At 33.7% G+C, this 13,185-nt stretch overlaps 1 protein-coding gene across 18 annotated transcripts in view; it reads right to left on the bottom strand.

Moving 5' to 3' along the window:
* The window catches only part of SLC4A7 (solute carrier family 4 member 7), a 104,235-nt gene that overhangs the window by 50,545 nt on the left and 40,505 nt on the right, over positions 1 to 13,185 (bottom strand). For 6 of the 18 annotated variants that reach the window (XM_081071851.1, XM_081071848.1, XM_081071844.1 and 3 more), the window contains exons 3-6: positions 12,292 to 12,438; positions 6,108 to 6,246; positions 5,390 to 5,550; positions 3,195 to 3,383 (exon numbers count right to left, since the gene is read on the bottom strand). In XM_081071851.1, coding sequence (XP_080927977.1) covers positions 3,195 to 3,383; positions 5,390 to 5,550; positions 6,108 to 6,246; positions 12,292 to 12,438 — 636 coding nt within the window. Of the gene's footprint in view, positions 1 to 321; positions 691 to 3,194; positions 3,384 to 5,389; positions 5,551 to 6,107; positions 6,247 to 12,291; positions 12,439 to 13,185 lie in introns of all 18 variants that reach the window. The other 12 variants (XM_081071859.1, XM_081071855.1, XM_081071858.1 and 9 more) reach the window with 3 other exon arrangements.

Raw genomic sequence — 13,185 nt, forward strand, 5'->3', positions numbered from 1 at the left:
TTAATCATGGCAAATTAAAAGATTACTTATAAAAACATCTGTGTTCCTAAACCATTTAAATGCCCTGGCCTGTAAAATCTCACTGACAATTTTTGAAAGGGCTTAAATTATGTGTAGTGTTCTTTGTGGTCTCCTTATAACTTAAAATTTTTAATAATTCTATTCTTGTCTACAACAAAGAAAAAAAAAAAACATGCAGAAGTCAAAAGAAATTCCAAGCATTGTCTGCAAATGCTGCTAAAGCTCTGTGCTAAAAGGCATTCCAAGTGCAAGTGATCCAGAGGCAGAAAGCACCACACGTGGAGCATTGGGAATAGTTGCCTGGGGTTATGTCAACATTTTCCTCATTCTTCTGCTCCTGGCCTTTCAGTGCTTCTAAGTCTTCCTCAGGCGGATGAATTACTACTGTGGGAATATCATCACTGGCAGGAGAAACCAGTAGTGCTGGGGCCTGAAGCTGACTCTGTTGGGAACTTCTGGAGGTCAGACGACTGAGGCTAGGGCTGGAAGGAGGACTGTTTGGAGGGGTGGGAACTGGGGTTGTACACCTTGAGCCTGCAGGGGTTCCAGCTCTTGAAGAAGGAAGAAGATGACTGAGAAGAAGAGATAAAGGCGATTCTCCTCTCAATGAAAGGTTGGAGGCAGATAGACCTGTTCGCAAAGAATGGCGGGAGGCTGAAAGGCCTTCCCCTGAGATAAAACAAATGAAAAATGATGAAGTTCACTGCAGAAGGCAAAGAGAAACACAAAAATATCAATTTACACTGTAAATGGCAAGCTGTGAAGGCCCAAAATTTCAAATTCATGCTTATCGGGGTCAGTATGGCAATCAAATTTTTAAATGTTAGGAAGTCATTGAAAAGTTGCTTAAGCTATATTTAGTTCCCTGGTGTATCAAAAATAAATAAATAAACAAGAAAATAGAAAACAATGTTAATGAGAGATGGTGGGGAAAAATATTCTGTTAGTAATTAGAATGTCCAATAGTGAGGCTTTAAAAAAAAAAAAATCAAAGCAGAGTTGTTGCTTAAATAAGTGATAAGTGATAAATAACAAATGAGAATATAATACAAAAATCATCTAAGAAATAGAATCCAAACAAAACTTACCAGCACTGACAGCTTCTATTTAGTATATATTTCCTACACTGTACGAACCACTACAGATAATTATCTCTTACAAGAAAAGTCCACATTAACATTATCTAGTAATTTCTAGCTTAAAATTGATATCAAATCTTTATAACATTAAGGCAATAGGGCATCACCTATTGGTAGTACCCCCACGTAATATTTTAAAATATAAGACAAGTCATCGAAATTTTTAAAAAGAGAAATATAAATTTTAAAGAATTTCTTGAGCTCTCTAAAGACATTAATAAAATATGCTTCCATTGTAATACAGCAGATAAATTTAAACAAATGCATACAATCTTTAATTTAGCTAGATAAGAATAAAGTATTTCTCACCAACAACAGCAATAATGAAGTAACTCTAGCATATTTCAAAAGGTGAAGTATACTTACATTTCAAACACCTATTCTATGAAGTGTGGCTTAATGGAATGACATTGTCGTTTAGGAAAACGAGTACTATAAAAATCCCGTATGATCTAAGTCTACATAATCAAAGCTATGTGCTCAAGAGATATTAAAAATAAAGATTAACCTTCAATCCATAAAAAAACACCATTTAGTTAAAAAATAAGCTGCATGCAGGAAAACTGTTAAATTATAATACAAATAACAATTCCCATGCTAAAATGGTATTTAAAAGAAAAAAGCCACTGTCTTATGATTAAAAGGAACAAATTTACAACTGGAGAATAATCAGGAAGCACTGCACATGAGAAACAGAGATTTAACAGGGTCTCTGGGTAAATGAGTTCATTTCACTAAAGTAAAGAATATACAATACATGAAAGATGAAAAGGAGAAATACAATGTGACATAGATGGTGTGCTTTCAAATTGAACTTATGACAAGAAGAGATTTTTTTACTTACGCTTCCTTAAATATACAAAAGCATAATTTTAAGTAGATTAAAAAGACTCTTAGTGGTCATATGTTCAGAAGGAAATGGACTCAAGTATTTTACACTGCCTGAGCTGCAAAAAGTGATTACAGTCAACTTTAGATTTTTAAACCCTATCACCTATGGCTGTTTGCTTATAGAACACTTAAATGCCATACTATTATTTCAGTGATAGAAAAGATGAGCAGGAAGACATTGTGGCCCATCCTCCACTCCTCGTCACTGCAATCCTCATAAGCTTTGGGGTAATGGGAGCAACCAGAGGCAACAGTGACCCTCATAAGCAACTCCAAGCCTTTGAACCTGGGTTTTCCAGAGTCGCTGACATCAAAGCTCTGTTTGAGAGCCAAAATAGAACCCCAGTGATGTAATCCTCTGCTTTAGAAAGAGGAAAGGCAAGCCCTCCAAGTGTCCCTCCAAGACAGTGACAGAGGTAAATAGCTACCAAAACATACAATTCCCGCGCACTGCTAGACCGTGAGTGAGTGGAGAGCTGGAATATGTGGGTCTGCGCCATTCTCAATGGCTTGGAAGACATCAGCTAAGGTAATTTCTAGCATAAGATAGGAATGGTCATAAAAACCTTTTACAAATTGTATAAATAACAGGGAATGAAATCAGCAAACCAATCCCAAAACACTTGTTTATGCTCGGTAAATAAAATATATTCAGGAGACCAAAGAAACAAAAGAATCACTAGGAAAAATCTAACATAGACAATGAAGGTTCAAACCAAAACTTTAGAATTTAAAAAATTAAACTAAATTTATAGGTCATAATTATGCCTCTTTAATTGTACAAAAATTCTTGAACAGAAACAAAAAAAAACACAGGAAGGAGAAGTAACTCAGGGTTCGGTATATTGATAGTGCATAAATATTACCAATACTTATCTGTGCCATGTTAAGAGAGTGAATGGTTAAAAGTCTTTCACCTAAATTATTTCTACACATAATTCTGTCATATTGTAAAGAAAGACATTTTAGGTTTTTTTAAATACACAAATAACACTTTTTTTTAAGAATAAAAAGAATTAAATGAGTTATGTAATAATTATCTGGAAAAAATATCTTTCTTTCCCCAAATGATAATTGTAACATAGCACAATGCTGTTAAGAGTAGAAGTGTTAGCAAAAATCGGATGCCACAACTTATCTCACCATTCCTTTCAAGCAAGTGAGGGTCAGAATGTTTCTTGCCTATATCTGCAAAAGATCGAACAAGAGGAATCCGACTGGCGAATCTTTTCTCATTCTGATGATGATGTCTCTTAAGAAGAGCTTCTCGGACATTCTCTCTAATGGACTCATCCAATTGGCCAGAGGCTATCATGTTGTCCAATACCATATCTATTCAAAGAAAAAGAAAGTTGCTTTTATTAAATAACACTTGGATGACTATAACATACGATAAACTGTAAGTGAAACCCTACTAGAAAAAATAAGATCTTTAGATAGCTCTAGAAAGTATTATTCTTAGTTAATATTGAATAATGCATTCATAAAGTATGAACATTATCCAACAAAAATGAACAAATTACAAAGACACCCTTATTTTAGTAAGTACTATTATTTATAAAGAGGCTATTGTTATACACTAATAGCCTCCCTAGAGTTGAATGTGCTTTCCTGATATGGATATAAGAAATTCTATTAAACTGAATATTCATAATATTTGCTTCCTGAGAAGTGTAGGTTTTTATTGCTTCCCCTCATACTTTTCCCAAAAACTGTAGATGAATATCTGGACTCATTCACTTAATCATTAACTATTTACCAAGTACAGATTATGTGTTGGGAATACAGCCGTTAACTAAGCAGATCAATTTTCTGCTCTCCCTCGTCCAGAGGTAGAACAACCAATGAGCAAACAGATAAAATATCATGAAGCAGTAAGTTCTAAGATGAATATATCACACTGTAAGGAGAGGCGGGGGTATAAGAAATGGGGAGATTGATGATAATGTCATTTTATACATTTTTGTGGTGATTGGAATATTTTTTATTTTATAGAGTATACTCGTATATAACTATTTTTAAAGTAGTGGCACTAACCTGAGATAAGAGTCAAGTTTTCAAACTTATAAGATTATTCCAAAAGAAAACTGGAAAGGATCAATCTAACAGATTCACCACAACATTAACAAAATGACTACAGGCTACCATACTCGGTACTAGTGAATGATGAATTATACAACATTTACTAAAATATTACATTGTTTTGTGTGATGATTGCAAAGCCAAAGTAAGTCCCGCATGTCCAAATTCAATATTCATAACCCTAACTCAATTTTAAGTCATTCATAAAAGACAAGAAAGTAAGAATTTTGATAATTTAAAGATTTGCAGCATGTGGTCAAATCTAACAATATAATAATATCAAAGTAATTTCTAGCCTGAGAAATTCTAATAATTTGTGGTTCTCTTGAAGATCAAATACTATAGATTTTTTTTTTCCCCGTGGGAGCAACCTATAAAGGTAGTCACACTATCAAATTCATTATCACAGCCATCTTTTTCCACTTTCTAACCCACAGTATCCTTTAAGCTTCTCTCGCCTTCATTTCCATTGCTGCTACCTATGACAGTTCAGCTCATCGTCATTTCTTACTTAGAGTATTCCAAGAGAATAACTGGCCTAACTTGCTTCCAACCTTCTCCTAATCCAAAGCCACCCTATGTATGTTCTTGCCAGGGAGATTCCTGACACACATTAGATCACACTATCCTCCAATGTAGAAGTCACCAAGAGCCAAAATGCCTACCAAATCAATTCCAATTTCTTAATCCCATAATTCAAGGCTAGTCACAATCTATCTTTTAATTTATTTTCCAAACATATCTCCTATTACTATTCAAGAAATCTGTATACCTACAGGAATCTGGATTTCCTGAGATTCATACCTATCTATACTTTCTAGACTTTTCTTCCTCCTTAGAATCCTTTCTTTTCTCCTGAACCACCTGCTCCTTGTTCCCACGTGTTCAACTTCTATGAATAAGTTGTACAATTAATGTACTCTGTAGATCTTGCCCAAATACCTTGGTCCAGAAAATAAAGAAACAAAATGCTCCTTCCTCTTTATTTCCAGAGAACATACTCCTTATCTAGCTTATGGTATAGTCACTTTCCTCTTGATACTGTAATTATGTCTGTCTAAATTAAGCCTCTAAACTCCAAACTTATCAGAGGCAAAAAGCGTTATTTATATGTCTACTCCTCATACTGCCCTGCACAGAATGGAAGCTCAACTTATAATTGTTAAATCAATAGCCTAAAATTCCACTTTATTTCCTTATTTAAATCTCTCTAATTTCCGTACAATTTAAATATAAAAACGTCAATTTGCTTTAACCTGCTATTTCATCTAGAGTGCTTGCTCTCATATCCAGCATGACTGTTCCATTTAGGATGCAACTTCTTAGTTCAAAAAGACTGTGCAAAGAGAGAGTTGCCACATAAGGTTTACTCCATCGGTCACCGCCGTCTTCAACATCCTCTTCAAATTTCAGCCATCTGAAATGTATAAAATGTAAAAATATTTTATAAAGAATGACGATTTCATTTGCTGATTTTAACACGATACATACAAACTTGTTCTTTTAAAGAGAAACAACGATAACCACCACTAAAACATAACTTGGCTACAAGCCCATTTTTATAAATTAGGCTAAAGATCTACCGTATCTATGGTCACAAGTCATCTTTGTAGTTACTTTCTATTCTCGCTATCACAATAAGAAGTCTACAAACTATGGCACTTCGTACTTTCCACTTCTAATCCTCTTTTAAACTTAAAATGTGCAAGATTTTGACTTTCAAATGTGTTTCTCTAATTAAGCACTTGAAAATCTACGATAATTCCTTTTGTGTCGTATTAAAGTATTAAGGATTATATAAGGAAACAAATTTTGAGACTAAAGAGGAAAACTAAAGACATAATTTCCAGACACGAAGATATTCTCCGTTCATTGTTTTAAGCACTGTGTATCTCATCATTTCAATTTCATACTCTCATTACAAAAAGAAATCATGTTAACGCCAGTCAAACACTGAGACTGAGTATTTATTACCTGGCAGTTTCTTTCCATTCGTACTCTTCCCCATCTCTGTAACACAGTTCATCCATTTCCGTGAAGAGATCATGGGGGATATGCTCCTCATCATCATCTTCAGTACCAAGGATGAACTGAACTCTCTGGGATGGTGTATCTTGACAAAATAAGAATTTAAATACACTCAAAATTTTCCTCAATTCATTCAAAGATAAATTCACAGATTTGAAAGTGAAATCCTTTTGTTTATAAATAAACATATTCCCTCAAAAATCTTTTATTATTTTTCTTCTTGTCAGCAACTCCTCTATTTAATGAAGATAACTAGCTTTTACTACTTTTATTATTAAAATGCTATAATTTGGGAAAGAAATTATATTATATTTTTATATTATATTATATTATATATATAATTATATTATAATTATATTATATTTTGGGAAAGAAATTATATTATATAATTATATATTATAATTATATAATTATATTCCTGGGATCAACAATCCAAGAAAAAAAAAAAAAAGTATCACAGACAGATCACAAGCACAGACAAAAAAGGAAAAATTATGTTAAATAAAACAAGGTTAATCTTATAACTGATGTAAAAACAAATAAAAACAAGCAATATCCAAAAACATGCAACACTATGTTCAAAGACTCCTCACTAAAAATGTGGAAATGTTAGATAAAATAGGACATTAAATAAACTGTAGTTAATATATAGCTAAATTCAAAACTGAAAAAAAAAAATCCTCCCAGTTCCAAAAAATATGAGAAAACTCAAAGCAAGGAGTACACAGAAACTGACTTTTCCTACTATTGTGGAAAAGTAAAACTGTCAGCTGACGTAGGGAGGTAGAGCAGTCAATGTAAGAAACAGGTATCTCACTCATAGCATCTAAATTTAAACTACCTATTTGGTAGAGAATCCCCAAAGACAGAAATTAACATAAATTCTAGTCCAGATGAGTTGAAAGCCTTAGGGCATCAGTATGAACACACAAGCAACCACAAGGATCAATTAAAAAATTCAAATTCTGCTGAATGTGAGAGATGAGGTCACACTCAAAATCTACAGTTAAGTGAACAAACCTCCATGCACTTGTAATGCAACACACGGGGATATTAGAAAAGGTTAAAGAGTAAATTAGAAGGAACTATTAAAGGAAAAGACAGATCTGAGGAAATCAGACAGAATGTATCAATGACAAATAAGATGAAAAACACAAAGAGATGCAGAGAACAGAATAAGTCAAACAGGAAAAATGCCAGAAAGAGGAAAATATAAAGAATTGGGGGAAAGGCAATAGAAAACGATATCTGAAAATTTTCCAGTATGTATATGACATAGGTCTGCATATTGAAGGAATACCCTGAGACCTACGCAGGACAAACAAAAACATTAAGAAGTGATTGAACATCTTAATGTTTTGAACATTTCAATATTTAGGTCTTATACTTAAGTACTATTTTTGGTGCTCCTGTAAGTGGTATTTTTTTATTTCCATTTCTAATTCATTGCTACTATATAGAAATATGGCTCATGGCTACTATATAGAAATATGGTTCATTGCTACTATATAGAAATATGGTTTTGTATCCTGCAACCTTGAGAAACTCACTCAGTTCTGCAGTTTAGTAAATTGCTTCAGATTTGCTACATACATGATCCTGTATCTGTGAATAAAGACAATTTTACTTCTCCCTTTGCTATCTGTATGCCTTTAGTTTCTTTCTTGCCTTATTACACTGGATAGGTGCTCCAGTGACATGTTGTACAGAAATGGCGAGACAGGACATTCTTTCCTTTTTCCAAATCATAAGGAGAAAGCATTCAGTCTTTTATCACTAAGTGTGATGCTGACTAGAGGTTTATTGTAGATGCTCCATATAATGTTGAGGAAGCTTTCTGGTTAGTTGAGAGTTAGTTCCTGGTTAGTTGAGAGTTTTATTATCAATGGGGGTAGGATTTTGTCAAAGGCTTTTTCTGCACCTATAGAGATGATTATATGTTTTTCTCCTTTATATTGTTAATGTGCTTATTTACATTGATAGATGTTTAAATCATACACCAACCCTGAATTCCCACTTGGCTATTATATTAATTTCCTATTGTTGCTGTAACAAAACCACCACAAAGTTCGTGGCTTGAACAACATGAATTTATTCTCTTACAGTTCTGAAGACCAAAAGTTCAAAATGCATGGTAAGACTAAAGTCCTGGGACTGGTTCCTCCTGAGGCTCTCGGGGAAAATCTGTTTCCTTGTCTCTTTTAGTTCTGGAAGCTGCCTACATTTTTCATGTCTGGATCCCATCCTCGGATCACTACAACTACTTGCTTCTGTTGTCGCATCTACTTCCTCTTATTTTCTGACTAAAGACCCCCTGTGATTACATCTGGCCCACCTGAATAAGCCAGTATCATCTCCCCATCTGAAAATCCTTAACTTAATCACGACTGTAAATTCGAGTTTGCCATATACTATTAACATTCACAGGTTCTGGGCATTAGGAATATGGACATCTTGGGGGCCATTATTCAGCCTACCATAGTTATGCTATCCTTTTTAAATATTGCTGGGTAAGATATGTTTTTATTTTGTTAAGGACGTCTGAATCTATATTCAGGAGACATATATAGAATGCAGTTTGATTCTCTTGTAAACATCTTCATCTAGTTTTGGTATCAGGGTAATGCTGGATTCATAAAATGAACTAGGAAGTATTCCTTCATCTTCAATTTTTCTGGTAAAGTCTATGTAATTTCTTCCTTACATGTTTGGTTGAATTCATCCATAATGCCATTTGGGAGTAAATTTTAATGTGGGAATGTTTTAGACTACAAATTCAATTTCTTTATATATACAGGGTAATTCAGGTTATCCGTTTCTATTTAGCTTTTACTCTTAAGGAACTTCATTTCATCTGAACTATCAATTTTGTTGACATAAAACCAATCATAATACTCCCTCATTAGTCTTTTCATGTCTGTAGGATCTGTACTAAAAATTTCCAATACTGGTAATTTGTATCTTTTTTGTTTTCCCTGATGAATCTGGAGATAGGTTCATCAATTTTATTAATATTTTCAAATAACTAGATTTCAATCTGATTGATTTTTTGCTACTGTTTTTCCAATTTTTATTTTATTCATTTCTGCTTTGGTTTTGTTTCCTTTCTTTTCCTTACATTGGTCTAATTTGCTTTATTTTCCCCCTTAGTTTCTTGAATTAGAAGCTCAAATCATTGTTTTAAGATATTTCTTCTTTTCTATTACAAAGGTTAAAAACTATAAATTTTCCTCTAAGCACTACTTTAGCTGCATATTTAGCTGCAACTTTTCTGCAACCTTCTTTCTGGCACTCCAATTACATATGTGTTAGACTACCTGAAATTGTCCTACAAGTTACTGATACTCTGTTTATTCGTTTTCAGTCATTTTTCCCTCTCTTTTATTTTGGATAGTTTCTATCAGTCTTCAAAATCATTGATTTTTCTTTTCTTTCTGCAGTGTTAAACCTTATCTTAATCTTATCCAATGTATGTTTCATTTCAGATATTGTATTGTTAATCTCTAGAAGTTCCATCTGGGGCTTTCTTATATTTCAATTTCTTTCTTCATCACAGTCATAGTTTTCTCTATCCTCTTGAGCATATAAAACATATTTATTACAGTTTCTTTAACATGCTTGTTCTCTAATTCCATCAAACTCTGTCATTTCTGGATCTGTTTCTATTGATTTATTTTTCTCTTCGTTACGACTCATATATTCCCACTTGTTTATATTTTAAATAATTTGTGGATATCAGATATTGTGAATTTTACAGAGTTTGGTGTTTGGTTTTACTGCTTTTCTTTTAGCAGTGTTACACTTTGTTCTGGCATACAGACACTTGAAATCAGTTTAATTCTTTCAACAACTGTTTTTAAGAATTTTCAGAGCAGATCCACTGTTGTCTTTAGTGTAACACTAATTAAGACCCATTGCTAAGGCAATACCCTTTTATGAACTCTACCCAATGTACTATATGTCACAAGATTTTTCCACTCTGACTGATGGGAACACACCCTATTCCCAATCTTGTGTAAAATCCAGGAATTGTTTTGCCTAGTACTTCCTGGTGGTTATTTCCGACACCTCCTGTAGTTTCCTTTGGCTTAGACCAGTACTTGGCCAAAGATTCAAAAGGATCCTTCTTCAGACCTTTGGAACCCTCTCTGTGTGTAGCTCTCTACTTTCTGGCACTCTCCATCTCAAATTCTAGCTTCTTTGGCATCCCCAAATTCCAATCTCTGTCTGCTCAACTCTGTGAGCCTGCTAAGCTCTGCTCAGATTCCTTTCCATGTGCTGTGGCCTAAAAACTATCTCTAGGCAATAAGGTCAGGAGATCATAAAGCTCATCTAACTTGCTTCCCTGGTCTCAGAAGTCAGAGGCCTGTGCTGCCTGTGTTGTCCAATGTCTGAAAATTACTGCTTCATATGTTTTATCCATTTTTCTGTTTAAAATGGAAGGGCAAATTCAATTCCTGTTAGTACATCATGTCCAGAAGCAATAGTCCTCTATAATCTCACTTTAGAGAGTGAAGGAAAGAAAATAGGGACTTCATTCATAATTTCTAGGATATATATTGGCAGTTAAAACCAAAATAAACCAACTTCAGTGACATAAAACTATTCTAGCTACTCCATTAAAAAGTCACAAATATTTCCTCCACCAAACTTATTTTCAAATCACTATATTTAGACTTCAAATATCATACCTTACCTTGAAACATCAAACCAACTACCCAGGTGACCATATAAACATACTTAATTACAATTAAGTAAATAGCATTTCTATAAAAATATTGTGTGCTATTTTATGCAATATGAATTAGAGACACATACTGATTCACTGACAGAATCACCTAAGATATCCTGAATGGATTGATACATGATATGAAACAGCAAAACACCTCTAAATTACTAAATATCATCAAAGTTTACTACTGATCCTTTCTAAAATTAGTGTTGGTTTTTCCTTTGCTAGCTACATGACGTTGTCAGCTATATGAACACTTAATATTTTGCCAGGCCATCAGTATCTTTTAGCACAGGTTGTTAAGAGATTCCCACCATTTAGACTGAAGCTGAAGTTTCCCCATGTATACAATGAAAACAGTAATACCTATATAAAAAAAAAAATGCAGAAGAGTAAATCAAAGAGTGTATGTGAAGGACTTGTGGAATGCTTAGCACAGAACTGGCACTGGATATTTTATTGGGCCATCAGTATTTTCTTTCTTATGTTCATACCGTAGCTGTATTATACACAGTAGTTCTTTTTCCCTTTACCTCTTCACAAAACTTTCCTTTTGCTGAGCATAGGTGCCTACAGGGGCGCAGCTCATGTAGCCTTGCTAGAATGCACACTAGGACCCATAGTGTAAAGATTGGCCACGTGGGCTTGTGTTGTCCTAAAAAAACAATGACTCCCTATAAGTCAAGTAAATGCAGTGTCTGAGAGTTCTCCTCAGGCTGCATAGCTCGGTTTTCTGGCTTTTCCCTTTCCCACTTCTCAGGGCCACTTAAATCAGCACTATCAATGTTTATTATCAGATAACATTCTCTTTCCTGTACTATATTCAAATGCCTTTACTCTTCCTGATTTTCTCTGTCTATTGGCACTTCTATATTTCTCTGCTTTCAAACAAAAATCCTGTCCTATGAACCATACTATCAAATAGTGCACTCTTTTTTGCACAGAAAACCAAGTAATCCAGCTTAATAGATAAGATCTTCTGCCAAAACCGTGTTTAAAAATAAAATATTCAATCTCTTTCAGGAGCCTGAGGATTCCAGATATTTGTTCACTGCATATGTAAATAATAAAATATATAATAGAGAAAGGGAAATAAAACCCTACTAAATTGAAATTTAAGTGCCAAGATGCAACTTTTTGAATTCCAAGGCTAGAACACAATGAAAACAAAGCCTCTTACTTTTGTTACTTATCGATGTAGATCTTAATCTATAACTAAATATTTTTCTTGTAGAAAAAACATTCTTACTTCGATTAGTATTCCTCAAGGCATATAATGTGTCTAAATTATTTCAGACATACAATTTTAAAAAGGAAATACTCAATTTAAAAAAAAACAACAACGCTTTCCAAGAAATAACTTTAAACTGTTAATGGAGATCTACTGTTTCTTTTTACCATAAGAAGGAGATTCCCGTCCATCTTCTTTATCTGATTCTTTATCTTTTCTTTTCCGGTGGTGATGCTTGTGTCCACGGTGCTTATGACGGCGACGACTCTCTTTACTAAACGGGACGTGAACACCAATATATACAGCTCGATGACCTGACAAAAGATTCGGAAACGTATTACTGGTTTGCCAAACTGGGGGGAAAAAGTGATATACACAAAAGTATACCAAAATTTACTTTGATAAAAAGAAATTACATATAAGTAATTCTAAGTTCACATATAAGTTCACATAATTAAAACTGCTAGTCTCCTATTTCATCTCTTATTTTACAGAGCTCTACACAGAATGTTATACCAAGGGCTAATATCATCAACTGATAAATACACTAGATATACAGGTGACCTGTGTAAGCATTAGTTTGCAAGTCTAAAAAGATATTTTTGGAAAGCAGAGTTTGGCCTTCTTAAAATCATGTAGACATAAATTTATTCTATCTACATTTATGATCAACCCCAGTTAGCAAAGATCCTTCGCATGAGAGATAGGCTTTAACGATGATTAAATACTTTATAATCAATATTCATAAATGGGTATTTGTACATATTTACTCATTTTTTTAAGTTTTGAAAAATCTCAGATCATCAAGGTCCAAATTATTGAGGGCTGCACTAAATGTAAATGGTTCAAGTACTCCAATTAAAGGGTAGAAAATATCAGATTGGGGAAAACAAAACAATACAGTAAGGTTATCTGCTATCATGTACTTTTAGAACAGAAAAAACTACTACTGATGTTACATTATCCTAGATTTGTATTCTGACCAGCAAAACAGTTATGAAAGGCAGTCTCTGCTTTTGCCCACTAAATGACACTGAATTAGGGAGGCAGACAGCTAGGAG

This window comes from Rhinolophus hipposideros (assembly GCF_964194185.1).
Source record: "Rhinolophus hipposideros genome assembly, chromosome: 14".
Classification (NCBI taxonomy): Eukaryota; Metazoa; Chordata; class Mammalia; order Chiroptera; family Rhinolophidae; genus Rhinolophus; species Rhinolophus hipposideros.